We start from the raw sequence: 26,766 nt of genomic DNA, 5'->3' as shown, positions 1-26,766 counted from the left end.
ATAATTCAAAAGCATGCACATCTTGTGTTACAGAAATTTCAAAATGCCTGGACACACACCCAATCGGTGATGTCTAGGGGCATTTGACCCCACACAAAAATATAAGGCCCACATGTTTTAGTACAGCCCTGAATGTTTTGTTACCTTGTCTTTCTCAGAGCTTAACAATTAATCAGAAAAATAATAGTGAATACGATTACAGCTGCCGAGATTACCTAATCATGAAAAGTGCACATTACAGCATTATGTTAAAAAACTACTGTCAGGATTTACTAAAGACACACAGTGAAACATTAGCGCTGAAAAGGCGTGGACACAGTTATTTTTGCGGCTGGCCTTTTTGCATGATTTTGTAGGAGTTTCCCTTTCAGACGCAAAATATATGGGAGGGGAATATTTAAATTAATCATGCAAGGTGATTTACTAAAGTTTGCGCTCGTCAATTTACTGGTATTTTTGCTACTATCCCTTTATGTTCTAACCATACAATATTTTTTCAAATACGTTTTTATTACACGAACTAGCTGTACTTAGTGAAACGTTGACATACCACAATGAAAAATTGTCAAAAAAGTAGTTTTTCTAAAAAAATTATGATTTTCTTTTCTATTTAATTGCACAATTCTTTTAGAGATTGATAGATACATTTGGCTAACTCATAATCACTCTCATCACATGGAAGAGCTAACTCTGCACTCTTCCTATTGTCCTTTCCGTTAAATGTTGCTGTATTCATTTTCTGAAAAGAAGAAATCAATTTGTTATTTTATATACATAAATACAACTATCCTACAATAAACACTTCAAATTAATAAATAACTGCAATCATATTGTTGATGCTTTATCTATAAAAAAAAATCCCAATGGGGAAATACATTACTGCAATTCTACTGTGGTACAGCGTTGCCATACGGCAACATACCAGTTTTTCCATAGTGGTACAGCGTTGCCATATGGAAACATTGATATTTTCTCAATTTACAGTAAAACTATGTTAGAAACAGTTGATTTGTGAATAAAAATATCTCATTTACTTATCAAAGATGCTGCAAAAAAATCCCCCTTGAGAAGAGATGTTTAGAAATGAGGTTAATAGAGCATTTTCTAGAGCACATCAACAGGTGTCATCCTTGTGAGGGTGACAGTGGGAAAGAGGTTTGGAGGGACATTCAAATATCATGTGACTTAAAAACAGCAAATATCATGTGACTTAAAAACAGCAAATATCATGTGACTTAAAATTGGCTACCTTAAGGTCTGCCCTTTTAATTCCCATAGTGCAATACATTTTATTTTTTTCTGAATAACAAGGAAATGAGTAGAAATTAATTGTTGCCATGGCAATGCTGTACCATAAAGGGTTAACGCCCCAAAAAAGAATGTCTTAAACCAGAAGCTAATTTGCCCTGCTCTTGGTAGATTGTGTTGGTCTTTATGGAAATTATCCGGCTGCGCCTGTGTTCTTTAATTTGCACGTCATCAGTAGATATAACTTTATACTCTGCCGCTTTTATGGGATTGCGATCTCACGCTAATTTGCCCTGTTACAGGTAAGTAAATCTGGCCCTTGAAACCACCGAACTGACACCAGACCAGCCCAAATTTTGTCCACGCTCCCAAACCAATTTTTACCCACCACAATCAAATGCAAAACCGCCCAATCTAGCAACAAAGCATAAAAGGTTTCTATTTACATGTTTTTGCAGCATTGAGTAATATAGCCAATCACAGACATTTCTGTTGATTTCTTGAATGCAATGGCCTGTCAGAGATGTTGAACTTAGCCTACTGATCAAAACTCAGGAGTTTGTGTGCGAGTTTACTTGCAAATCCTACCATTATAACAAAGTATAGGCATTATAATCAAGAGATTCATTGCGCAGTCACCTTCATTTCTTTTAAATAAACTTTGTGAGATCGCGATTTACTAAAAGTGACAGCTTTATAGTGCTTATAAAGGAAGTGCTCTTTGCCCGCTTTCTGCCGTGCCAAATCACGCATATGTGTCTGTCTGTAACATAATAACTGTCAAATATGAACAAGAACTTAAACTGTCATAATGTACAAAACACACGTAGCCTACGCACACACTTGCCAGTTGCCACCTTTTTCGTTTCCTCGCTTCAGAAGGTGAAAAGGCGGCAGCCGCGCGCGCGTGTGCGCCTCGTGCACAGAGGCGGGGGTGAAAAGGCGGCAAGCGCGTGAAGGGAGATGATAAAAGCTCGTGTGCTCGCAGTCGACCGGTGTCGGTAACCAAGCTTTGATCGGTGGTCTCCGTGTCCTCTTTTCCTCTTCTTCTCTCTCTCTCTTTCGCAGTGTAATTTAGCAACCGTGGCGCACCAATCCTCAGAAGAACGATTCTAAAGATCAAATCTCGCGTCTCACTGGGATTTTGCTGCATTTCTACAGTTTCCCCTTCAGCATCGTCTCTCCTCTGTGTAACCGCCAGCAGTATCGAAACAAACTGAATGTCTCTTGCTGTCTGTGGTAATTTGTTATCATGACCACAGCAAAGGAGTCCAATGTATCGACCAAAGCAGCTCAACAGCAAGATCAGGTATTGAAGTGATTTCTTTTTTTTTCTTTTTTCTTTACTGGACAGAGAGATACTGTTAATTTTAAGAGGTAAATTGCTTTAGTTAAACGTGAGGTGATTTGGAAAACTAACAGAAAGTATCAGTCCAATCTCTCGAATTGTTTTAAATGTTTTATGAACATTCAGAGACATTTTTTTTTTTTTTTGACCATTTGGTCTTTAAGGAGAACGTAGTTTTCTTTACCAGTGATGATGACTGCGCTACCGGTTTAAAGTTAATTTCAGCCAGTTGGAAATTAATATTACGTGCATATAGTAAGTCTAACAAGCTGTTTATTATTACACATAGCATGTAGTTGGGAAATAATAGATGGTATTTGCATGAAAGCCAAAGATTGTTAAAGTTATAGAAATGTTATCCTGACATTACCAATGCCTGATAAAGGCAACCAGGCTAGTTATTAAATTACCTTTAAAAATATTAATGTTTTGCTTTATTTTTTTTATTGCCAGAATTATTATTATTTTCATTAGTAGCCTATAACGTTGTATGCTGTGTATCTCATTGACTGCATTCTGTCAAAACAGAACTTTTTTATCATAGTAATAAAAATAATAATGACCAAATAATATGATGATCATAGAGGACATAACACATATGTTCTTGAAATTATAATGAACTCTTCTTTCTATGGGTAAACGACTTAAATCACATTACTTCTCTCTCTTTTCAAAATATTGGCTTGACTAACCCAACAGTGAATGCCTGTGCTTGATTTCAAGAGAGTAAGAGTGGAAGCAGGTACAGAAACAGCCACAGGCAATACTGACTGGAACAAAGTGCAGTGCAGGAAAAGCAGTGTGAAAGGTGGGAGTCCCACTAGAGAGACAGAGAGGGGGCAGGTGAACATGTCAAGGGCATGCAAACTTTGACAACAGGAACAGTAGATCTTCTGTTCTTTCACTGTTTTCCAAAGGCAATAATGATTTCCATCTATCGTACATGTGTATAAATGCATATAATACTACATACATCTGTACATAGATTCTGTAAAAAGGAACTTTCCTACCATTTGAGCATTTTAAGCTTGAAGTATACCCTTCATGTTTTGTGAGTCTGCAGTCAGATATTATTTCATTCGAAAACCAATGGAATGCAGCTTTTAAGTTGATACAGTGTCTCAAAACCCATGCCACTAAATGCTGATAATCAATTAGTCATGATAAAACAGCAGAAATGTGAATCTTTGTGTACATAGACCAGCAATTAGAAAATAGTGCAGGCTGAATACAAGAACCTGTCCTTTTTGCCATATTGGAAAGATTGACTAATCGATTTTAAAATTTATAACTGTGATCGACTTGCGTTCAATGAGTCAAAAGTAAAACAAACAATATATTGACTTTTACAGCTTAAAAAAAAATATATATATATATATATATATATATAAAAAAAAAAAAAAATATATATATATATATATATATATATATATATATATATATATGTATATATATATATATATATATATATATATATATATATATATATATATATATATATGTATATGTTTATTTTTACTTGTCTTCCACAATATTGTAAGTCTTCCATTCGGAGGCCTTTCTCAGCAAATATTGATATGTGATATGTGACTAATCAAATTAATTAGCTGACGTTTAATTAATTCAGAATACAGAATTGATTGACTGTCATAATGTAATGCATAATGTATGTTTTCCATACTGCCATATGTTTTTTTTTTTTTTTTTGTAGTTCAGTTTAATGGAAAAGGAATAATATTCTGAAGATAAAGGGAGAAAGCTAATGTAGCCTTGTGTTTTTTTAATGGTGGAGTGATGCAGCAGCAAAATCTTTAACCATTCATCAATGATGCCTTTGAGCAAGCTCACATAGAGACCTCAACATGCTGACACAGTTATATATTTTTTCCTGTGTATGTGTACAACAAGATTTCAGCCTCAATCAACTTGTCTGTCCACAGTGAATGCAAAAAATGTGCTGTCACAAAACAGAGCCAATCAGAGGCACGTTTCCCACACAACAACGTAACCCGCTGCTTAACCATCATAGTACGGTGTGTCGTTGGAGAAATTGTCTAGATAGTCACGACTGTTTCCCGAAAGCATAGTAACGTAAGCAAAGCATGTTGGTTCAACAATATATAACTCTCGTTAATGATTCAAGGAATGAATCATTTGATTCAAATGCTCTTACGTCATACTCTCCCGTGTACTAGAGCACGTACACACATGCACACTTTTCAAAAACTATGATTTCTGGCAACACAAATTGTTGAACTATGTTGCACAGGAGGATGACCCCCGACCCGATTGTGCCGTATGCGAGTGACCATTCATCTCCTTAAATCATAAACCTGCAAACTCCCCATCACTCACAAGACAAATGCCAGCTGCCAGTGGGCGGTGGTGCAAATGGAAGGACGAAATAAGATTACAGTAGTGCGTCACTTTGTGGTGACAGGCAGATTTTTCTAAATCTCAGCAAAATGTCTAATGAGTTTAGATGAGCATACAGTCGAGTGGTGCTGGTGTCCAAAAGTTAGTGAAGGAGACACCTCTGCTTCATATTACAGTAACTGCACAAACAAATGTTGGTCTAGGTGCAGATAATGCCTAACAGTGCTTTTGGGAAACACACCCTTTATTGTGCTCTTATGCAATACACTGTAACATAAAATAGAGAACAGAACATTCATGATTTAGGTACTGCTTCGCCAGAAGGCATACTTTTTATGGTTTTAATTCGAGCAATTTGTCATATAATGTCTGTTTCTAAAATGTCTATTCTTGTTCATGGTGGATTTTTATGCAGATGAGGAGCATTACATTGGTCCAATGAATTTTCATGTGGACCAGGCTACCTGCAGTGTTGCCAGATTGGGACGGTGATTTCCAGCCCAAAAGCTCACCAAAACCCGCCCACTACAAGAAAAAACCGCCCAAAATTTTACTGCCAAAATAATATGATATAATTTCATTACCATGTCATTCAAGGTTGATAAGCACAATTTGTATCTCCTTAAAACAAAATAACAATGATAAAATAAAATAAAAATTTTTTCCAGGAAAACAGATCAAAACAGGGCAATAATTAAGGAGAATATGACTAAAATGTCCAGATGGACACTGTCAAAACGGCAATCAAGAAATGAACCGATGACTTTAACCCTCGGAAGTACACATTGCAGAATATAACGCAGAATTTAGCAGTAAAAACGGATTCATCGATTCAAACCTTTTTCAGCAGCTGTCAGGGTCGAGTATAGTGCAGTCTGGACGGTGTAAAAGTTGCCGATGTCTGGTAAGGTTAGGCTAGTGTGCACATGACCATGGACAGGAGTCGTCCCATATTTGATTTCATTTCAAGTCATTCAACTGTGCTCTCCTCTCAGAGTTATAGTCACCATCGATATCTCCCACCACATGTACGTTTTTAGAGTTGCTCACTATCTCACTCTTTACTGTGCAGATACAACTTACTGTTTAGTAGGCTATATCACTTTGGCATTAGCGATCACTTGATTATACGGAATATACAGCTACAACTTATCGCGCTCATTCGCATCTGCCTGCTGATCGCTGATTGGCTAAAAGTGCATGCTCGTCGGTGATGTCAACACCAACGCCAGCTGACTCTGCATGGGCGTGTGTACAGTAATGTCATGATGACTGATTTTATGGACTACATGCACACTTTAGTTTAGTTTTTTAACCAATAGACTTTAAAATGTAGATGTTTGAAAACCGCCGAACTGACCCCAAACCAGCCCAAATTTTGTCCACCCGCCCAAACCCTTTTTTACCCGCACAATCAAATTCAAAACCGCCCAATCTGGCAACACTGGCTACCTGAGGCATCGCAGCAATATAGAAATCAAGTCCCCGCAAAATGTGCTGCTTGTGATGTTGTGGCTAGTTTGGCAAAACCATGAACAAGCATGAAAGAGAGAGGCTACCTTTCGTCACTTTAACTACCGCCATGCAGCATCAGAAAATTACTAACTAGCGGCAGGCCACACCTCAAGACTACATTGTTATTATCATGATTATTTAAAGAATAGTACACAGACCTAGAGCATATAGATATATTGTATACATATGAACATACATAAACATAAACACATGAATTCATACACCCACATGCTTGTCTGTGACCAAAGATAGATCCAATTATCCAGTGATGTGTGGCAAATGGCACTATAGGCCAAGAGAAGGTACGCTCTCCTGCAGAGCAAAGCCTATAATCACACATACAAACGCATACACAATGGTGCACTGATCCGACGGCTCACATGCACACAAACAGCAGAACAAACCCCTGACCCGCTTGTGCTGTGTGTGAGTGACCATATATTTCCTTAAATTCATAAACCCTCAAAATAACCATCACTCATAAGACAAATGCCAGCTGCCAGTGGGCGGTGGTGCAAATGGTAGGACGAAATAAGATTATTATAGTGCGTCACTTTGAGGTGACAGGCAGATTTTTCTAAATCTCAGAAAAAAATCTTTTTATGAGTTTTTATGAGCATACAGCCGAGTGGTGCTGGTGTCCAGAAGTGATGGGTTTAAGCCAGTCTCTGTTTTATATCAATTGCAAAAACAAATGTGGGTGTACAAACCATTTTTTTTTTGCAGTGGTCTTGTATTCAGATGTTAGCGATTAATCGACGATCGATTAATTGTCGATAATACATTTAATCAATAAAACTTATCGATCGTCGATTAAGCAGGTTCATGCGCGTGCGTGCTGCTCAACCGAGAAACATGTAAAGCGAGCGTGCCGGAATTATGTTTGGAACCATTTTACACCTTCATCATGACTATAAGTTTGCGTGTGCATTCACAGCCTTTTGTTTTGTGCAAATGTAAGTTGTACTATTGTGTTTATTTTGTGTAGGCCTATCTATATTTGATTTATCTCATGTATGATGCATTTGGTTAAGAATTAATGCTGTAGCGTGTGTAGCGGAATAAGATCGCGTCTGTATTTGCTATGTCTTTTCAACACCACAGTATGTTTATTTCTGTTACAAATATTCAGATGATCACAGAAATCTATGGTAGCGATTCAAAATAGAGCAAATCACCTTTTGAAAGTAACTTGGCGCTTCAAAAAACGACAACGTTACACCAGTAGGTGGCGACAAGTGACTGTTAAAAAATGTAATTGTCAATGAATCATTCAAGTTTTTTTTTTTTCATAACAGTGTGAACAGAACAAACTACATGGAATCTGATCTTTTCAATTCTGATTTGAGCCACTTCCTAAATCAGATACAGGTGCAATGTTTTGCAAGTCGACTTCAGTCTGTACAGTCATATCGGTCAAGTCACTCCAAAGATTTTACATACCAGTAGTTCTTTGTTCACTCAGTGAATATGGAAGAAGTTAGCAATATTTGTCAGTGTAGAGTTGGTGAGCTGCTATACTCGTAAGTATTATTGTGACAGCTCTATACAAGCAAAACTTGAGGGAAAACTGAACGAGAATAACTTTGCTCTCTTTCTCCTCATCCTCGTCTGCATCCTCATCACCTGGGCACAAACTCGCTGGCTTTCATGGCACATCACCTTATAAATGAATGTGTACTTGCTGACTTGACCATGACCATCTTTGTTATTGTTCTGTTGCGCATACAGGTCAGTTCAGGATTGTGACCTGTTTACAGCCGAATCTGATATTGCCCACATAAAAACAAAATGTGAACAGCCAAACAGAACTGAGCACTAAGTTTTGCAGTGTGAATGTATAGCCTAACAGAAAGCTGCTTTGTTTGAAAGTGACTTCTGTGTGTGCTTCATACATCGCTACCCTGTTTACAATAGAAATATTTGCCTACCAAATTTACCATAACCATAGCAGCACGATTATATAGAATCTAGTTATATAGAATGAAAGATTTATAAAATGTAGCAGGACAATAATGTAAGTAACTTTAATACTTAATTAGGTTGTAGGCAATTAATATATTCCGATTCACTGGCCACTGATCGGAATCAGCAAATAGCTTGAATGTTCTCAATCTGTGGTCTCTAAACTTGACCGATCACATATACCATTGCATCTTGAAGACACTATATCACTTTCACGTCATCACCGCTGATGTGATTTTTAAACGGCATTAACAGCAGCAGCTGTTCAGTCTCGCACATGCTCTCCCTCAGAGTGTTCTGGTCATTAACCACAAATAAAAGAGGAACAAATGGTACCAACATCCAACCAAATGAAAAGGCAGGGAATGTAGATTTGAATAGCATAATTACATATATAATATTTAGTCCCATTTTATATTAGGTGTATTTAACAATATTTAGGCCTACTTTATATTAGGTGTCTTTAACTGCTATGCTATGATATTTATATTCATTTTATACATTGCACTTATTGTGTACATACAAGGGCTGTCAAGCAATACATTTTTTTTTATCTAATTAATTACATGCCGATTAATTGATATAATTAATCGCACATCAAATTTGGCTGAGTGTGATTTTGCTCTTGTTACTCATGTGATATTGCTCAACTCTATCATGATATAAATATAAGAAAAACACTCATACAGCGGTATTTCTTACTGCATTCTAATGGCTACATTACACAGTGAGTGGTGCTGAATCATGTTCATCACCAATCAACTATATGAAATGTAAGATGAACCTCGTAGGTCTGGTATTTTCCCATAACTGATTAATTAAATGAACGTGCTCGGCAGCCCTATTACATCCATGTTTTTACATTATACTTATATTTAAAAAAATACCTGCATTTAATTGCATATGTAATTAATTTTTGCAATTATATCTATAATTACACTGTTGACCCTTTCCTTACACCTTAACCCACCCTTAAACCTACCCATACCATCAAACCTCTTCCTAACCTTATCCATATCCCACCTCAATAGTAGCACAAGTGTTCTGCAAAACAACATGGACACAATAAGTACAATGTACTTATTTTTGATGTAAGTACATAGTAGTTAAAGACGCCTAGTAATTTAAATATATAAACCCAATATTTATATATTACAATAGATAAAATAAAACAAATAATGAAATTACAAATATATTAACATGACAAATAATAATTACTTTAAACAATGAATAAATTCACCAGACTAGATAATAGTTTATTTACACTGGATAATATAATATCAATTTGACATTAGGCTCTGGATGCTATTTCCTCATAGGCCTAAAGTACAGGCCATATTCTGAAATGGAAAATTCCATCTCAATTGTACTGGCTGCTAAAATGTCAGATTGTTTTGAACGTGTGTTTAAATAATGACAATCAACAGGCTGTTTAGTTATACAGGAGCTGTTGGTTCATTTAGATGGCATTTATTTCAAAATGCCAGCTTCCCTCAAGGGCGTAATTGGATAATTGGATTGCATAAACCAAGAGAGTACAACTTTGCATGACAGACCTCTGCTTAGTTTTGCAGATATTTTTCAGTCCTATATTGTACTAAGGTCTTCTTGGGGTGTGAATGTGAGTCTAGAATATCTTCATGCATGTTATATTTTTCTACTTTGGCCTTCCTTGCTGTAAACTGGGGTAGATTGTGTAAAAGAACATGTATGGATGACTCTGGGTTTCTTGCAAGCTCTGTTGCTGTCAGGCTGTTCTGTGATGAACAGAAGGAGCAGACAGTGGGACTTGTGTTTGGCAGGGTGCGTGTGCCCTCTCTCCTGGGGCAGCTCCTACCCTTCAGAGCGAGGCTTAGCATTAGAGCCCATATGTTGACTCAAGACGGATCCAGTGTCCTCAGAGAGCTGATATATTTACACAAACTTTCTTTATCCGTCACTCAAAGATGTTTAGGCCTATATAGACTTTCTCTCATATATGCATATGGCTTTAATACAAGCTTGAAAGCATCTGTGACTTTGTCTATTACCAGTTTGTTCAAAAACAAGCAAAAACAGTACGGTACTTACAGTAATGCAATTACTTTGGAACTGTTTTTATTTTAGTATGATTTATATACTATTATAGTATGTATATGTGTGTGTGTGTGAGTGAGTGAGTGAGTGAGTGAGTGAGTGAGTGAGTGAGTGAGTGAGTGAGTGAGTGAGTGAGTGAGTGAGTGAGTGAGTGAGTGAGTGAGTGAGTGAGTGAGTGAGTGAGTGAGTGTATTTATGTGTATGTTTTCAGATTTCATTTTAATTTTATTTTAAGTTTTAGTCATTTTTACGTTTTTTAAATATTTATATTTAGCTTTAATTTTAGTATTAGTAGTTTAAGTTTTAATAATTGTAGTACTTCAGCTTCAACTTATGTATTTCATTTAATTGCCAAATGGTCAAATCTAGTTAATGATCAAACCTAGTTATCGGTATCGGTAAAATCCACTATCGGTCTAGTGCTAACTTAAATACCTCCGATTGGCCATTGCATTCACGAAATCAACAGATTTGTTTGTGATCAGCTACATTGCTCAACGCTGGAAAAACATGTTTTTAATAGAAACCTTTGATATGCTATTATTACTGAGAAAACTGATCCTAGACCAGCAGTAATGGGCAGCTTTTCCTTCTAAAAGCAATCTGAAACAGCAGCAGGCAGTGATTTGAGTGAAAAATGCCATGCTAGTCTCAAGTCCGTTGCCAGAGGAAGGCTTAGCCTTCTCATACACGCTCCGCCTATGTTCTGCGTTCTGCGATCTCACAAATGATTTTGTTTTTAAGTACAAAATTCATTCAATCTGAGTTAATATGAGGTCATATAACTGCACACGCATACAGCAATGGTAAGTTTGTTTAATATAGTTTTAAATGAAGTGTGACATCACATTGCAGGCCACTTCATCAATAACGGAGAAGTACTTTAGCAAATATACTAGCTGTACAATCCTGTGTTTAAACCCTACTAATTGTCCTCTTAGACCTCTGCTTGAAGTGCTTTGTGTGTTTTTACAACTGAGGCATGTGTTGAAATTATTTCCTGTGGTAATCAACAGAATGTCACAGATGTCATTTATTGATCATTAACTAATTGATGCCAAACCTTGACTATTCCTTTAAGATGATTGGATTTACTGTTCCTTTGTGCATGTGTAACACAAAGCTTCTTCAAATTCATTTTCCTCTACGTTCATGGCCTCAGCAAAACATCTCTGAAATGGCACAGATGGAGATAATTAAGGCTTTCAAGGGACATTTGGTGGAAATTATCAGAATTTTTGTTTTGTTTTTCTTTTTCTTTGCAGTGTCCACAGATCAACGATAAGAGAGAGGACTGTAAAGCACACATTCTTTTGAGGGATTTTTGTCCCAGCCGCAGTTATGATCAAAAGAGCCTATGAATTCTATACCTTGATGAGACGATAGATTGGAATCTGGCCATCAGCGCAATGCATCATGGGCATTGCCCTCTACCCAACAGCAGTTACTTTTTTACCAGACAGGCAAAGCTGGTGGCAAAGCTTAGATGAGATAAAAACTGGATTCCTCTCTTTCTGTCTCTCTCTCATCCTCATCTTCTTTGCTCATTTCATGTCTTTGTTGGCTGCCAAATCAGATGGCAGTGTTCTTACATTTCTAATAGTGTGTGGAGTGTAGTCTCAGATTTGTGGACAGAGGAGAGGGGGGGTGGGGGATATGTTGAATGGGTTTAAACGTGGTAAAAAGTGTTAAATGGAGCTGAAAGTGCTAGACACTTATTGCTAGCTGAATGCATTATTAAATTAGCTGAATATTTAATACATGAACACTCAAGGGATGTAAATTTGTGATCGGTAGACATTCCAATTTTGTGAACTTTCTGCAGCCATCGATTCTATTTGAGCCTTGAAATAATGAAGGTTGACTGGTTTTACCGTAATTTGACATTTTACAGTAAAATTCTTTTAATTTAATAAAAATTTTGGAGGTTAAAAACAACAAGTATCCTTATAATTTACTGTGAAAAGACGTAAATTGACATTCCTAGAATTCTATGTGTGACATTTCTCTTAACCCCCTGTCTTTTTTGTGGTTATAAGTGTATTATAAAAGGTTCAAAACAGTTTTTAGTACTTCAATAGGTATATTAATATTATCAGTTAATAAAATAACTGCGTCTCTGCGTCTTGACCTGCTTGTTGAGTGTCCCAGCGAGAGTGTTGCTTTGGAAAATGGAATGGTGTAACATGTTAAAAGTATTACAACTTTTAAAAACTGAATTCTGTTTCAGTCTATTGTACTCCTTTTTAAAGCTACTCACTAACATCTATAGAGTTTAAAAACAAGACCATACTTAATATTCATATACATTTTTATTTTTGAATGGACTGATGATCTGTTAAGAATTACATATTTGACTAATAACAAATGCTGAATAATGACTTTCGTAATATTTTGTTTTCTCTAAGCGGTGAGAAACGTTCTCTAAGAATGAACCAGCAGTTTTTAAAGTTCAGATTCAGGTCCGAAAATCTAGTGAACCACTGTTGTTGTGATCATTTATTAACAGTATTTATTTAATTATTCAGATCCATACAGAAGTTTAAAAACTTCACATATTTATGGTCCCTTAACTGTATTCTTTACTCTTTGAAAATGATTTTAGAAAGTGTTATTTGTTTCTGTAAATAAATGCGCCGCATCAATCAAGTTTGATGGTGAAGGGATGCGTTCAACAATCTGTCCATTCATACATTCATGCTAATTGCCAATCCATTACACAAAGATGGAAATTTGAGTGAAAAAGAGAAAATATGTTATTAAATATGGACCTTGGAGACCGAATGAATGGTGGGAGGAGAGTGCAAAACCTCTTAGATATGATTCTGTCACCTTATGAAGTCTGTTTGCTCACACGTGCTTCTTCGATTACATTTGTGTCTGTGGGTATTAATCACTGGGACATGTGATGCTCAAAGCAACTTGATGTATTAATGTACTGTAGAATGTGATGGGTGTGCGTCCGCAGGTGTGCATAATGGCTTTGGACATGACTTATCCTATTGAATTTTACCGCTGGAACTATCCGTTTAGTAATATTCACTCTGCAGTGAGTGATATAATTGTATAACTGGAAGGAAATTGGGATCCATGTCTTCAAAATATGTAGTGGATGTCGATACTTTAGAAAGGCATTCAAAAATATTTTTTCAGCCTAGGTATAATACAAGAGCAATTTTACGGTAATATTTTCCTCAGCAGACTAGGAGGAAATGAGCAAAATGAGAACTATTGATCTTCTTCTCTCTATAATGGGGGAAATTTATGTAGCAATCCCACACTTTAAGCACTGAATAAGTCATTGTATCCATTTTTAATACCCAACTGACCCTTTCTGTGTTCCCATCAGATTATTCTTAGAGAGATATGGTCTCATGGGGCCCTGTATAAATAAGTATCATGCCCTTGCTATTGCTTGGTGTTGAACAGAATAAGGGTCCGCTGATCATCATCATTATCATCATCATCATCCTTTCACACATTATCAACCTGCACTTTCATTTCACCACAGTGCTCTGACTGAGTTCAATCTCATAGTGAAACACTGAATTCATTGGTCAAATATGAAGCTTTGGTATATTCATAGAAATTGCTGAAATTTATGGCCACTGCAGTTGTTCGTGCATTCATAATCTGTCATGTATTTGTACAGATTTTGCAGCAGATACCAAATTAAGCAGTATTGTTATAATTTTCAGTTCAAACTGAAAAAATAACAAGTAAACATTTCTGTTTATTAGGCTATGTTTTTTTTCTGTCAGTAATCTTTCACTCTCCTGCTGTCAGTTTCCTGTCTGTGAAGTTGAGCCCATTGGCTGGTCATATCCACAGCCTCTGCCTTGAATCCACATCAAACCGCATCTTGGCATGCAGCGTTTGGCTGTGCAAGACTGTCAAACCTCCCACTGCCTCCAAATCAACTGAAAATGCCTTCTCTGCTCACTACATATGAGCAGAGTGTGATTTACTTTTCAAGTTCAGGAATTCAGTAACCGATGTGTTTAGACTCTTTCTTAAATAAGTTAAGTAAAATTAGCAAAGTGAATAAGTACAGATCTTTTGATTTCACACAAAAATGCTTAAGGCAAGTTTTTTGGGTTTTTTTTTTTTTACACACAATTCATTTATTTTAATTGTAGACTCATTTTTTAGTTTGTCACTTCACCAACATTAGTACAGCTATGTTCAGTTGAGTTAATTGAACAAGGTTTTTTCCCCCTGTGTATGATTTGATATTCTTATTTTGAGACCATAACTTTACGAGACCATAATTATTCCTGTTGTCCAAATGGTTTATGAACTTGAGATATGCCATCTTAACAGGTTTAGTAGATTTTAGTTCACTCTTTCCCCACCAGCGTTTTTTTTTTTTTTTTTTTAAGTTGCCAGCCACCCCCAGCGTTTTATGAAGGACTAAAAATGACAGAAGGAAAAATAAATAAATAAAAGTAGAAATAAATGCAGAAATAATAGTGAAAATAAATACATTTTGGTAATATAAATGGCTATTTATGTATTTTTACATGTATTTATTTATTTATGCATTTCTATATGTATTTATTTATGTATTTATACATTTATTTATATATGTATGTATTTATTTATTTATTTATTTATATATATATATATATATATATATATATATATATATATATATATATATGTATTTATTTCTACATTTATTTAATTCTACATTTATTTATTTCTACATTTATTTATTTCTGTATTTCCACATTTCTACATTTATTTATTTCTGTATTTCCACATTTCTACATTTATTTATTTCTATATTTCCACATTTCTACATTTATTTTTCCCTGCGCCTGTATGCTAATTGACCTATGGCTAAGCCACGCCCCCTCCACTCACTCGGACAAACAGTCAACATTCGGTGACAGGCGCTATGGCAGCTGTCACAGTAGGAGACATTTCACAGGAGGCATTTGATGATTTTTGGAGACAGAAAGATTATATATCATCTAGAAGTCACCAAAGTGGCCTTAACTATGCATCCGAGTGTATTGGGTTAGCTATGCGCACTGTGATTGGCTCATCGTGTTTGGGGGCGTGGCTTAGCCATAGGTCAATTAGCATACAGGCGCAGGGAAAAATAAATGTAGAAATGTGGAAATACAGAAATAAATAAATGTAGAAAATGTGGAAATACAGAAATAAATAAATGTAGAAATAAATAAATAAATAAATACATACATACATACATACATATATATATAAATAAATGTATAAATACATGAATAAATACATATAGAAATGCATAAATAAATACATGTAAAAATACATAAATAGCCATTTATATTACCAAAATGTATTTATTTTCACTATTTCTGCATTTATTTATTTATTTCTATTTTTATTTATTAATTAATTTATTTATTTATTTTTCTTTCTGTCATTTTTAGTCCTTCATAGCGTTTTTGATCATATTCACAAAAATGTCATGGCCTCCAGAATATTTTGTTGTATTAATATCTGAACAGGCAATATATCAAAAGATATGTAATCTTTGCATTTTAGGCAACTACATCTGAATAGATGAGAGACGAAAAAACAGTAATTTTTAATTTATAAATAATTTTATACAATTTTAACCTTACTTGCTCCAATTATTCTGTAACACTGTGTCCTTAGATGAGTCTCGGTGAGTCCACTGTGAAATCTCATTGGTCAAATTCTTGTTCTGCTTAGTTGTATATTAAAGGCAACATTGAACCCATTTACTTTCTTAATACAAGTTCCTGCTCTTATTTTACACAATTCATGAGCACATGCAATAAGAATAAATGTCTTGTCTTCATAATTTTTCATCAAAATGTAACATTTGCTCTGCCTCTAAAGCTACTCCTTTTTGGCTGTCATGAATCATCACACCATGTCTACACTTAAGCCTGTCCACACTGGACGCGACAAAGTGACTGTTGCAAATCCATTTGTTCTTCATGTCAGAAGTAGCGCGGTCGCTTGAAATACGTCAGAAATAGAACGAGCATCAGTTTACTGTCTGGGATTTGTCGTGTCGCATTGTGCTGTGCCACATCCAGTGTAGACAGCATCACTGATTAGAATGGTTTCTATTCTGTTCTGTTGCGTTGCATTGTGCTGCTCACGTGTGGTGTAGAGACACAGTGTTATGTTTTCAGCCCCTCCCCTCAAAGCAGCTGCTTCCAGCCTTGTATGTAATCCCACTTTTTACAATCCAGCCAAAAAGTTTTCTTTTTTTTGTTTTTAGTCATTTAATATTCAGTGAATGTACAATAGTTTGCGAACAGAGTTTCATTTTAATTTTAAGCAAATGTGTTTTGATTGTGTTGTGTCGTACAGCTGTTGCTTTTATTGCAGACAGACTAATGACTTGACACTGGAAACTTGACACAGCAACAGTGTAAGATGTTAAGAACGAAAAGCATATGAGCCATAGCCCAGCAATCATACAGTATAAATGTTATTTGAAATGCCATGCTAATAAGTGGATCCAGCAGCCATTGCCGTGAAGCTGTTTGATCCAGACCGCTGTCTCCTGTGTGCATTTGGTTGCTTAGTTATGACTAATAAAGACTCTAATTGAGCTTAGTCTGTCTCCTTGCTGCTGGCCGGAGGGGTCGCCCCTCTCTTTCACTTTCCTATAATTTCCCCGTCTATACACTAATGAACTCTAGAGTTTGTAATCTGGTTTGCAAGCTCCTCAGGCTGACGTCAGATGCAGGTGAATTACGTGATGGAGATTAAAAATGGCTCTTTTCTATACTCTTAGCAGTCACATTTATAATCATGCTGCTTTTTTTTGTCGCATTCAGTGACAGTCTGTAAAGAATAACCATTATGGTTGTGAATATTTTTTGGAACGACAGATCAGAGATGCTAGAATTTCGATTGAGCTTGTAGCTATATAGTTTGGTTGTAGTCCAAGACTGAAATGTTTCTTCAAAACCAAGTGCCTATGGAGGACTTGCACACCAATGAAGAACCAATATTTATTGTTGCTCAGAGAGGCTTAAAAACACAGCTTTGTCAATAAGTAAATTCTGTTTTTTTTTTCTTAAAAAAACATGGAATATTTCCCTTTACTAAATTCTTTATACTCACACAAACAATGCAAGAGTTTAAAGCAGTTTTTTTCCTGAAAGTGGGAGGGGTGTGGGTGAAAATGTTGTACTTATGCTTTATTTCTCAGCTAAATCGGTTCTTCGAGCTGTGAAACAAAGATCTTGGACTTATAGGAGTACAGTAGTAGGGTGTTTGGATAGAAGACAGCTGGCTCACTATTGAACAATGTTCTGGCAAGGTTTTGTCTGTAAAACATGGACTGAAAATATATAGCCTTATACACTATTTTATTTTTTTATTATTATTTTAGGTTTTATTTCAGTTAGCCCAAATAGCTGGTTTGATTTGCATTGAGAGATGATCTTATGGAAAGTACTCCATGCCAATCTCTAGGTATGGTGAAGGCTATGTGATGATGTGGGGCTATTTTAATTCCAAAGGCCAAGGGAACTTTATCAGGATGCATAGTATCCTGGATCCATGAAGTAACTGGCCTTTAAAAATAAAAATCTGCCTGCCTCTATGGGAATTTAACATAGGGGTGTCCAGACTTATGCACCCTGTATTTTAAGGAAGAACATTTATTTATTTATGATACATTATTCATTCACAAAGAAAATTGGTGTCCTTAAAGGTTGGATTTTTCCTAATTTTTTTAATTAAGGCATTAAGTTCAATTTCCAAAAGATGATTTTTTATTCCTCTTTTTAGTCAACTTTAGCATGGGTGTCTAAACTTATGCATAGCACTGTATATAGGGTTGGGTATCATTTGGTTTTTTTTCGATCCCGGTGCCAAATCGATACTTTTAAAACGGTACCGGTGCCTAAACGGTGCCTGAACCGATACTTAAAAAAAAAAAAAAAAAAAAAAAAAAAAGAGCCTCAAAACGATGGTGAATGACATTTAAGAACAGCTTTTTTATTAAAAAAACAAATAAAAAAAATCTTAAAATTGAATATATTCAAATTTTAATGTAAATGTATAAATATAAGTAGTCTTAATACAAACCAGAATAAATTTACATAACAAATTCACAATAACCTAAGCCACCTAACCCAAATACAATAATTTAACACTACAGTACTAATAACAGCGAAGTAGTCTGTTCTTGGTATGCTACAAACCAACTTTAAATTTCAGCAATTGTTCTTGCGGAACAAAACAAACTGTGATTGGTTGCGTTACATGTCAGTCAGTCCGTGGCTGATATTTTTATTCTTAAATACATGTAAGTGAATGTGTTTAGTCATTTAAGAAACCTTTATAATGATCATGATTCATGTTAGTTGATCTATAATGCACAATGTGCGCCATGTTAGTATGCACCATAGTTCAGAGAATCTGTCAGATTTAGGCCTACAACATGTCAATTCATCCATTTGATGAATGCGAACGCAGATTTGAATTTAGAACGTTTTAATCACACCGGTGTGAGTGATCATACGCGTAAGGGTTAACTAGCGATCAAATGCGGTGGTGATGCTTCTTACGTCCATTTTGGAGAACCAGAGGGCAAATATTTAAACCAACAGCTGAGGTATTATAAGTGGCACCGAAATGAGGCACCGAAATATGCGTTTTGATTCGGTCCGGTTACCTACCGGTTACTTAGGTACCGGTTCCATATCGGTGCTCAGTTTCGGTACCCAACCCTATATATATATATATAAGCTCGGGACTCTGTATCACCGTATCAGCAGATACTCAGTATTCAGTGACTTGGATTTGGGGGCACATAACACTTGATCAGGACATCCCAAAATTAAATGAATAATATTCAGTTATTTTAAGATTGTTTTATTGGCAAATATCGTGGTAATTTTGTATTTAGTCACTTTCAAATTATTATTATTATAATTAAAATATGTGTCAGTCGGTATGTTGTGTGTTAGAAAAAAAAACACTTGCATATTAAAAATGTTTGAATGCCATAAAATATCAAAGTACTCTAAAGGGTACGTTTACACGACAACGATATATGCTTAAAACGGAGAAGTTTTTCCTTTTGAGTTTTCCGCGTACAGACGACACCATTGTCAAAACGATCCCCATTCACACGGATCCACGAAAACGACTAAAGCGCTGTATTCTGCTGCCAGGCCATTAGATGGCGATGAAACACTATAGACTGAACGCGTAATACGCATGTGCATGACGTCATCATTTTTCCCAGATACACGCTTTTATTGTTTAAAAGGAGACCGTTTTCAAAAACGTGCACTTTGAAACCAGTTTTCAAAAGTTTGCGTTTTTCGCCACCCAAAACACCGTTGTTGTGTAAACAAATGGCCAAAACGCATACAAAGTTTTACGTTTTTAGCTGAAAATGGTGTCATGTAAACAGCCCCTAAGTGGGTGTTATTTTAAAGAAAGTTAGTGGGGTCAAACCTTTCAAATAAAGCCATTCACAAAAAAAATGTTTGAAAGGTCTGAAATTATAAAACAATAGACGTATCCCTTTTTAAGCCACTGCCTGTATTTTTCACAGCATATTTAGCTCATTCGGTAGACTAATCTCGCTGTCACATCTCTCCCCATTGCTCTCGGCTTTGACTAGCATGCCACATCTGAGTCTTGAATAGGGAGAATTTTAAAGGCCCAAAAATATGCATATTCAATGACAGACTTCAAACACCACACCGCTATCTGTGAGGCAGAGAGTGGAGCTTGGGGTCACAGTCACACATCGATTTATAAAGCTCTTTTGGAAGTTCTTGAATTTGATATGATGCATTACGATTTTCATATCCAGTGAAGGTTGTAATGTCACCTATAACAGTATCTTCTCCCTTGAGGACACCAACACGGTTCAAATAAGGTTCAGACTTCACTACAGAGCTGTGATTAGTGTTATCACAAGTTTTTTTTTTTTTTTTTTTCTGCCTTTTGAACGAATGGAAGTTGTTACACTGATAAAAAATGTACCTTGTGCATTCCTGACCTGCCACTTGTGAACATTTTACATCAGGGATTCAGAATATTTCCATATTTTCTGACTTGTTGTGCCATTGTTTTCAAATGCTTTTAGACCAGAATAAAGGATGAATTGAGGTGATAGTGGAAGAAAGTATGTTTTTTCTTTGATTTAATTATTGAACCATAGATGTGTACATGGTTTTGGGAGACGAGTCTTATCTGGTGGTTCACTGGGTGCTAAAAGCATCTCAGTTCCACTCAGGTCATGTACTATTATGTAAGTGTGAAAGAGAAAGATATTTATTTCTATTTTATTTTTTACAGATTTTACATAGTTTTATATAATTATTTTGTATAGATTATATGTGAAATATTGTTAACGCTTTATTTTACAGTCCTGTTCTAAATTTTGGGTCAGTGAGATATTGTTATTATTATTGTTTTTATTAATTATTGTATTCAACAAAGACGCATTGTCACAAGTGACAGTATTTGTATTATTTTTTTTTCTGAAATTTCAAAATATATATATATATTTTTTTTTTTTATTTTTTTTTTTTTTTTATTATTATTTTTACTTTTCTATTCAAGAATCAGGGTCATGTCTTGAGCAGCAAATTAGCATATTAGAATGATTTCTGAAGGATCATGTTACACCGAAGACTTGAGTAATGATGCTGAAAATCACAGGAATAAATCACACTTCAAAAAGTCTTTATATCGATGGTCCACCTTTGACATTCTACTAACTATAAGTAACTTTGCAACTAGATGTCAGCTAACTGTCAGTAGAGTATTGTTAGACTGTTTGCTTAATATCTGCTGATACTTTTTTTTTTTTTTGTGAACAATTGTTTTTGAGCAGTCAGTTCAATATAAGAAAAAAATATACAACATATTAAAGTGAAACCCATACCCCCCACCCACCAACTAGGTAGACTTATACGGTGCTAAGGAATTGTAAGACATGGCAGTGGAAAAGGTAAAAAATAAAATACCTAATCAATAGATAAATAGAAAATTGACATAAACACAAATATAAATTTTACATCAAAAAGAAGAAACAAAGGATTTAACAATGTCAAAAGTTCCACTCCAATTATTTAAAGTCTTTGCCTTTGCTCCATGAATGTGAGCTGTTGATAGCTCCAAAGAGCTGTTCATCATATGTGGAGGAATCCAATGACTGACTAACATTTTCTTTGCAGCAGTGAAAGCAGCTAAAAGTAAGTTTCTCTGTTGCTGAGACAATGCCAATTCAGAGAAGTTGTTTAGAAAGGTCATGGAGTCGAAACCACATCCTTATCTATCAGGAATGATATGTCATGAGCAAGCTGAGACCAGAAAGGAAAAAGTGCAGGGCATTCCCAGAAAAAAATGTAAGTATGTACCAAGTGTTCTCTGCAGGCATAAATTACAATTCGGGGAAGGAGACAAATGCATATAGAAACATTTTAAAGGGGATAGGTAAAGTCTGTGCAGAAGTTTCCAATGGATCATCTGATGTTTTTTTGTTTTTTTTGAGGATGATGAGATTGTCTCCGGAATTTGCTCAGTGAATAAATGTTTTATGTCCTCATTAGGGATGAGTTGCGATCTTCGAATAGGCGAATAGTCGAACTGCGTGCGAAATTCGATCATAAAATAGCTTTTTCGAATATCATATTTTCGCAGGGTAGTGTTATATTAAATTTTGCACATCTGTTCTGCTGCGCTGTAAAGTAGATAACTTAATTCAGGGACGTTTACCGTTCCAGATTTAATGAGAAATTGCTGAATTAAGTTTTTTCCAATAGCCAGCAGTTGGAGGTAAAGGAATCAGTAGAAATTAACACGAGGAAGGAATGTTAATTTTAAAAACAGAAATTCTTGCATGGAAAGAAGTAGGAAGGCGTGTCCACTTTGCAAGATCTGAGGTGACTGGCCAAGTTGTTATTTCAATTTTTTGAAACAATATCCTGCAGAGAAGGATAGATGTCTATCCCTAAGTATTTGAAGGAATGCACTGCTGGTATAAAACCTGATAACATCACGGATCCAACACAGAAATTGAGAGGGAGCAGATATGACTTTGTCCAATTAATCTTATACCCAGACAGGTTACTAAATTGATTAAATAAATTGAATTGAACTGGATTGTCTAGAAAAAGCAATATGTCATCTGCAAATAATGATATGTGATGTGAGGTGTTCCTAACCGATATAGGAAGTGTAAGTTCTGACTGACGTACAGCTTGTGCAAGAGGCTCTAAAGATAGAGCAAACAGTAAAGGTGAAAGAGGACAACCCTGATGCATGCCTCTTCCAATCAGAAAAGATTGTGAACATACCTGGCCAGTAAGAATTGTAGCTGAGGGATTAACGTACAAGACTTTAATCATATTTATAAAGTTAGAGCTAAAACCTAGGTGATCTAGCTCTGCCCACAAATAATTCCACTCCAAATGGTCGAATGCTTTCATTGCATCTAAAGAAAGTATTGCAGAGGGAGAAGTAAATTTTTCTGCTGAGTGAATTATGTGAAGCAGTCTTTGCAGGTTATCGGAGACAGAGCGATATTTGATGAATCCTGTATGATCATGATCAAACTTAATTTATTATATAGATACAGATGCTTTTGATACAGATATAGATACCCTTGCTCATACCTCTGACCGATGATTCTAATTCAACAAGTGATATAGGTCTAGCTAAGAGCTCAGAGTCTGATTCTGACATATGCGTAAGAGTAAGAGTAGATAAAAGGGAAGTATAGGATTTAGAGTCACATTTAGAGTTAGAGCTGTATAGTTCACAGAGCATATGAGCGGAGTGGAGCGGTGAGAATCTCCGCTCATCGCTCACTGAACTGTTCACCCCTCCGCTCCCCCGCTCAAAGCTACATCAGGCCGCTCCGCTCATTTTCGCTCAGCGCTCAACGCAGTTTGCTTCGCGCTCCACTCAAATCCCCAACACCCCCCCACCCCCCCGCTCGCTCCAAAAAAGGAAAAAAATCTACATGTATATCACTTGTAGCGGTCCCCAACCTTTTTTGCGCCACGGACCGGTTTAATATCAGACAATATTTTCACGGACCAGCCTTCAAGGTGTGTGGCGGATAAATAAAACAAAATAAAATGATACGACTGGCATAAAAACTGGGGTATTTTTTTAAATAGCCTATAATAATAAACGTGAATCCAATGTGTAGGCCTACTCGCAACTTTATTAACAGCATCCTCTAACATCGCGCAGGCAAATGAGAAAGTTTGAACACAAACAAAATGCCCCCAAAAGAAAAAAAAATCTCTATGTTTTCAGTGCTGATGCGTTCATGTAACGTAAGGGTGGCGCTGCCAGTAAAGCACCTAAAAGCTGTCACAACGAACCAGCAAAATGAATGATTATGAATATGTAAAATATAGCAGGATACATTTTAATTTTTTTTATGTCTGTCGGCTGGAAAGATGCTGACTCGTGATCTTCGCAGTAGTGAACGCGCCTGAGAGAAATGCACATTTCATATGGGAGAGCAGTCTGTTTTCTTTCGTTTTGAATTGTTCTGTTTAAAAGTAGACATTTCAAGCTTTATATATAGCCTATGTCTCGGGTCTGTGAGGCAAGTAGGCTATACGCTGAGTTTCGGTTCATTCATGAGACAAACTCCAGGTTCACGCCGGCGCCTTCGTATTGTGGTTATCTATTTTCTAATATATTTACTTCTTATTAAATCCAGACAATTGGTTGATGAAACATTGATTAAAATTAAGATACAATTAATACAAAACGAAATTAAATTTAAAGACAGGCTTTGTGCTTTCTGTTTGAGGTCTCAGTGAATGTTTTAAAGCAGTCTTAGTGCCGCTTTCAGAGCGCTCACGACCGTAACGGAGAACTGTCCCGTCCATAACATTGTTTTTTTTTGTATAAATTTCTAAATAAATGCGACTTATAGTCCAGTGCGAGGCTAGGCCTATATATGTTTTTTCTTCTTCATGGTGCATTTTTTGACTGATACTCAGCTGATACTCCGGAGCGACTTATATTGATAGGCTACACCTGTATGAATTCTCATTTTACTTTTTGAAGTACTTTTTGAACTCCATTATTGAGCCGAGTTTTGCCTGAAAATAGTCTACTGCTGATGACTGTGCAAGACAAATGGATTCAGGGTCAGGCTTGACTGAGCATGCTTCAGACTCGTGGTGTGAGCGGAGCGAAATTGGAGCGGGAAATGCGACGCTCCGTTGTTTTGAAATTGCCGCTCTGCGCTCTGTCCAAGATCCGCCCGCTCGCGCTCCCCGCTCGCTCCCGCTCCACTCCGCTCACATGCTCTGATAGTTCATAATAAAAGGAACGAAACGTGTAGTTTAAACTCTTCTGGTCAGTCAGAACCTCACCGGCTTGAGATTTTACTGCTGTAATATGAGCAAATGTTTCGCTATTACGTAAAGCCAATAAATGGCTAGGTCTGCTACCATGAAAATAATAGTTTTGTCTGGATCTTTGTATAAGAAATTCAGCTCTGTATCTATATAACAGTTTTAATTTTAGATGCAGTATTATCAGAAAAAGCATGTTGGTTTGCCTGTTCTAGAGACCGAAGTTTGGATTCCAGGTCAGAAATTTTCTTACGATGAGTTTTTTTGCGAAAAGAAGCATATGAAATTGAAAAATTCCTGATAAAGCCCTTTTTCGCCTCCCACAGTATTCGTGGGTCATCTACAGAGCCTTTATTGATGCCAATAAAGTCACATAGTTTGGTTCTAAATTGATCACAAAAAAACTCATCTTTTAATAAATTAGTATTAAAACGCCATGGAAGGTGCTGTGTAATTGAAAGTTTCAGAAAATTACTACTATGATCTGAAAGAGACAGGGGAGAAAGGCCGACTTCAAGTATCAATGAGGTCAAGGTGGAGGAAGCGAAAATGTAGTCAATCCATGAATATGATTTTTGTTTAGCTGAGAAAAATGTGTACAATTTTTGGGAAGGGTTAAATAACCGCCATGTATCTACTAATGAAAAAGAGGCTATGCATTGATTGAGTTGCTCAGTAGAAACAGGAAACAAAAGAAAAATTGCCACCAGACCTATCAAGGTCATGGGACATTACAGCGTTCATATCTCTTCCTATGACTATCTCAAAGTCCGTTAGATCAGTGAGATAATTCAGAGAAAAAAGTTGGATCTGGACTACATGGTGCGTAAACTGAGAGAAAAGCTATCTTCCTATTCTCAAACACAGTTTTTATACAAGTTATTCTGCCAGTATTATCACCATTACTTTCCTTGTCAGTAGCGGTGAAAGAGACCACTTCAAAAAATTTATTATAGCATCTACGGACATCCTCCTTCCTCAAATGAGATTCCTGAATTAAAGCAATGTCAACCTTTTTTCGTTGAAATAATTCTAAAAAACTTGTACGTTTATGGGGGCCATTTAAACCATTTACATTGCAGGTTAGTATATTAAATTCAGTCATAAGTATCAAACAAAAGAAATAGTTGAACAAATGATTACCACTGCAACTTAATCATCTTAAGTCTACCTTTAACCCATCCCTCACCCACCGAACAACCCTGTAGCACAAAGCAGCCCCATCCCATGGAACTACTGCAGACTGGGGTAAGAACAAACCCCAGGCTGCCACCCTCCCCTGTCATAAATTCACATCAGTAATGAAGTGGGGTAAAGAAAAAAAAATAAAAAATAGTGATACCTTGTCTCCTAGCTTATATGCAAAAACTGACGACCATCACATGTAGATTTAGATTATCAAGTCTGGAGTCACTCAGTAATAATCTCTTCTGTGTCTGCCTTGTCCATCCTTGAAGAGTGAGGTCGGGAAATTGAGATTAGGAATTTACTCTTCCTCTGGAAAGTACAGTATTTTGGACTCGCCGTGTTGCATGACAATCTTCAGCGTGGCTGGATACAGAAGAAAGTTCTTTTAATTATTTCCTTATAATAGTGAAGGAGCTCCGCTTCTTTGCCGTCGCGGGACAGAAGTCGAGGAAAAAGCTCAGCATTGCACCCTTGTTTGTTTTTACAGGACCATGGCGTCTTTCTTTGTTTAGAATAAGATTCCTGTCGTTGTAGCGTAGCAGTTTGAAAAGAAACACTCGCGGTTTGGAATGATCAGTTGAAGCTCTGGAGTAAACTCGGTGCGCACGTTCGATTTCGATTTCTTTGCCCGCTAGTGATGGGATCCAGGTCGGCAGTGACCGTTTCAGAAAGCCAGTTGGGTCATCTTTCTCGGCCCCTTCAGGTAAC

At 36.2% G+C, this 26,766-nt stretch overlaps 1 protein-coding gene across 1 annotated transcript in view; it reads left to right on the top strand.

The window, feature by feature from the left end:
- The first annotated feature begins 2,170 nt into the window (after positions 1–2,170).
- The window catches only part of dpp6a (dipeptidyl-peptidase 6a), a 185,623-nt gene continuing 161,027 nt past the window's right edge, over positions 2,171–26,766 (top strand). Inside the window, 1 exon segment of the mRNA XM_084103255.1 lies at positions 2,171–2,557. Coding sequence (XP_083959381.1) covers positions 2,501–2,557 — 57 coding nt within the window. The 5' untranslated portion in view covers positions 2,171–2,500.

This window comes from Abramis brama (genome assembly GCF_963993115.1).
Source record: "Abramis brama genome assembly, chromosome: 24".
NCBI lineage: Eukaryota > Metazoa > Chordata > Actinopteri > Cypriniformes > Leuciscidae > Abramis > Abramis brama.
This window is presented reverse-complemented; position numbering and strand designations above follow the sequence as displayed.